Below are 3,633 nucleotides of genomic sequence, written 5' to 3' on the forward strand. Positions count from 1 at the left end.
TAAACACTAGAGATAAACAGATTTAACTGTTGTATAAATGACCTAAATGTATAGGTCTCTTACAAGACCATAATGTGTTGCACTGGCAAAATACAGTTTTGTTTTTGTAATTCCAAGTGTCCTAAACCTAAAAAATTAAATAAATAAAAATCCATCAGTATACTACACAAATGTTCTCTTGTGCAGATGTAAAGAGAGTGTTTCATGGACATTTAACAAGTACTAAGCAGTTAAAATGGATTGTGTTCTTGAGAATGAGAGGCAGATCTCAAGTTGGAGTCCATCATGAATCTGTGTAAAAGTTTTGTCCAAGTTATACTCACCTTGCCCCATAAATTCAAAACTGTTTCTTGGGATGCTAAAATAACATTAAAGTCAAATCAGCAAGTACAAAAGCAAGACATGACTACTGCACAGTTAAAGAGGAAGCACACAAGACAAGTTTGTGGTAAAAATAAATGTTTAAGTCTCTTTTTTTTAGCAACTTCAGGTTTACCAAAACAGATGCAGTTACATCATAGTAGTAGACAAAGAAGATCAAATCCTTGATGAATCAGGGATTTAACATGACAAATAACAGATCCACAAGTATAAAAACAGGACAGTTATTGGGCCTTGACTGAAGTGTACCGCACAACATGAACAGTGTGTACAGTCAAAATGGATAACAAAATTTGCCATTTAATACACTATCAGTAAGACGCATTGAAACATTACATACTTGAATAACCAAGTCAACATACGCAACAACTAGCTATTGGTTTAAAAGAAATTAGATGTCTAGCCTTGGCAACCCTAGGTTCTTCTGTGCACCTGACAAACAACTCAGTCCATCTTAACTTCCAAAAGGTAGGATCATGGGATCAGAGCTTTCAACGCTATTGTTAAACATCCACTCCCCAAGAAACAATTAAAATGAGAGAAAAAAAAAAAAGGGGGGAAAAGACATGCCCTGCAACACCATGTCCCCAGTCAGATCAGGTTAACTTCAGATTTAATCTTAAAATGTTAAGTTGACCAGTCAACTTCAGCGATATTAAAATGCCAGGTTAAAACCACCCTGAAAGAAACCAAGATACAGTACTAATTTGGCTTGATGGCCATTCAAAAAAAAAAAAAAAAAAAGGGAGGGATGGATGGCAAGAAGGGGAGGGAAGTTCAGTCCAGGAAAAGAGAGATCTAGTAGTCCACAGGTTCTTCACCCTCTTCATCAAGCAAACATGTGCGAATCAGGGCCTCAGTGACCGCATAGGGGTCGCAGTTGGCAGATGGACGGCGGTCCTCGAAGTAGCCCTTCTTCTCTTGTCCCACTGTTCGCGGGATGCGGATGCTAGCACCACGGTTGGCTACGCCTGCGGAGAACTCATGAATGTTGGAGGTTTCATGGTGGCCAGTCAGTCTACGGGCATTGTCCAGGCCTCCTTTTGGATCATAGGCACGGATGTGGTAGTTGTGCCTCTTTCCAAGCTTCTCAATACACTCCTCAATGCATCTAATTAGAAGGAGACGACATGTAGTCATTTAATTCTATGGGTTACAAATATTTTTGAAAGGCAAGCAAGCCATCTATGATTGGTACTTACTTCAGCCCACCATCTTCCCGCATTTCCTTGGTGCTAAAGTTAGTGTGGCAACCAGCGCCATTCCAGTTGCCTGGGATCGGCTTAGGATCAAATGAGGCTACTACACCGAAGTCTTCACAAACTCGGTGCAAGATGAAACGAGCTACCCACAAATGATCCCCCATGTTGATGCCTTCACAGGGGCCAATCTGGAATTCCCACTGCAAAATAGGAGAGTCACGTTATAACGAATCAAGAATTAACAGAAGAATTGAGGTCACATTCCAAATAGGTAATCTTTGGATGGCAGAAGAGTGGGACATTGGTTACCTGGGCTGGCATAACTTCAGCATTGGTTCCACAGATCATCACACCAGCATAGAGGCAGGCTTTGTAATGTGCCTCCACAATGTCTCTGCCATAGGCTTTATCTGCTCCAACTCCACAGTAATAAGGTCCTGTAGATATCAGTGGAGCACATTAAAGACCATACATCTTCAGAACATCATTGATAATGGTCAAATGTGACAGTAAAGGAGCGGTTTTTACCTTGGGGACCAGGGAACCCATTGGAGGGCCAACCAAACGGATGTCCATCTGTACCAAGGATAGTGTACTCCTGCTCCATGCCAAACCAAGGGGTCTGATGGTCTACCATTTCCATGATCTTTTTACATGTATGACGATGGTTGGTTTCTATGTTTAAGACCAGAATAGCAATAAGTCTCTAAACAAACCCAGATCAAACATACATTGATGTCGTCTTATCCTCAAATAAACGTACCAGCAGACTTCCGGTTGTACTTTAGCACCTCACACAAGACCAATTTGTTGGGGTCTTTGCGGAAAGGATCCCTAAACATGGCAGAGGGGATGAGATACATGTCGCTATTGGAGCCTTCAGATTGATACGTGCTGGAACCATCAAAGTTCCACTCAGGAAGATCTGAATAACAGAACATGATTAGAATCCATTAGTTCCAAATCCCTTTGAATTCCAAGACTTGAAGATAAATCTTTTAATGCATTGTAAACGGATGTGGCGTTGTCCAGCTTACCTTCAATGCTTTTAGGCTCAGAGTCCAGCGTCCTGGTCTTGCATCGCAGTCCTTCTCCAGTTCCGTCGATCCAGATATACATGGCTTGTACTTGGTCTCCCTGAGGCAGTTCCATATACTGCCCTTTTACCACTTTACTCAACTGAGCACTGGCAGACGTAGCCATTTTTATTACAATAAAACACCTAAACAGGAGGAAAACAGATACAGTTTAACATCAAGAAGTCTCACAAAAATACTGAACATATTGCATTTCCTTAAACTTGGATAAGCATTAAAGCATAGGCTACATTCAGCACAAGGCTCAATAGCTTAAATGAATAGTTCACCCAAAAATGAAAATTCTGTCATTTACTCAGTTGTTCCAAACCAGTATGGGTTTCTCTTCAACAGAACAGAAAATATATTTTGAAGAATATGGGTGACCGTAGCCATTGAGTTCCATAGTATGGAAAAAAAAAAAAAATTCTATTGAACTCAATGGGGCCCATCAACAGTTTTGTTACAGACATTCTTCAAAATATCTTTTGTGTTCAGAAGAACTCTATACAAGGTTGGAACAACAGGTGATTAAAATACAGAATTAATTTTTGGGTGAATTATCACTTTATGTACAATACCAAGCACAAACAAACAGATGATAATTTAATAAAACAGTTAATCTCAGAAGAAACCTAAATATAAACACAGCATTGATTGGATTGACCATTTGTTGCCAACCAGGTAATTTAGAAGGATTGATTTGCTGATTGCATTATAAAACTGTTGGCTTGTGTCGATAGAGGGGGTACCTGAATCTTACAAATAAGGCGTTGGGAAAGACTAGACCACGTGCTTTGCAATCTGCACTGGGAATTCTCTTTGCATTCACTTGTGAAAGGGTTGTTCGATCAATATGGTAACGTAAACCGCTATCAATATTGATCGCACAAATCATTAGGTCGGCGCAAAAAGCATCATTTCTGCTCAAAGTCGACGCTTTCCAGCGCATCCCCTGGACCCCTAGCCGGTAA

At 40.4% G+C, this 3,633-nt stretch overlaps 1 protein-coding gene across 1 annotated transcript; it reads right to left on the bottom strand.

Annotated features, from left to right (window-relative positions):
- Positions 1–442: 442 nt before the first annotated feature.
- Positions 443–3,633, bottom strand: glula (glutamate-ammonia ligase (glutamine synthase) a). The gene is made up of 6 exons (XM_084410576.1): positions 2,621–3,633; positions 2,347–2,508; positions 2,112–2,258; positions 1,893–2,020; positions 1,584–1,783; positions 443–1,492 (listed from the first exon to the last, which is right to left on the bottom strand). Exons 1-6 carry the CDS (start codon positions 2,784–2,786, stop codon positions 1,180–1,182), a joined length of 1,116 nt encoding a protein of 371 aa, XP_084266702.1. The 5' UTR covers positions 2,787–3,633; the 3' UTR covers positions 443–1,179.

Source organism: Rutilus rutilus, assembly GCF_951802725.1.
Source record: "Rutilus rutilus genome assembly, chromosome: 6".
In the NCBI taxonomy this organism is placed as follows: Eukaryota; Metazoa; Chordata; class Actinopteri; order Cypriniformes; family Leuciscidae; genus Rutilus; species Rutilus rutilus.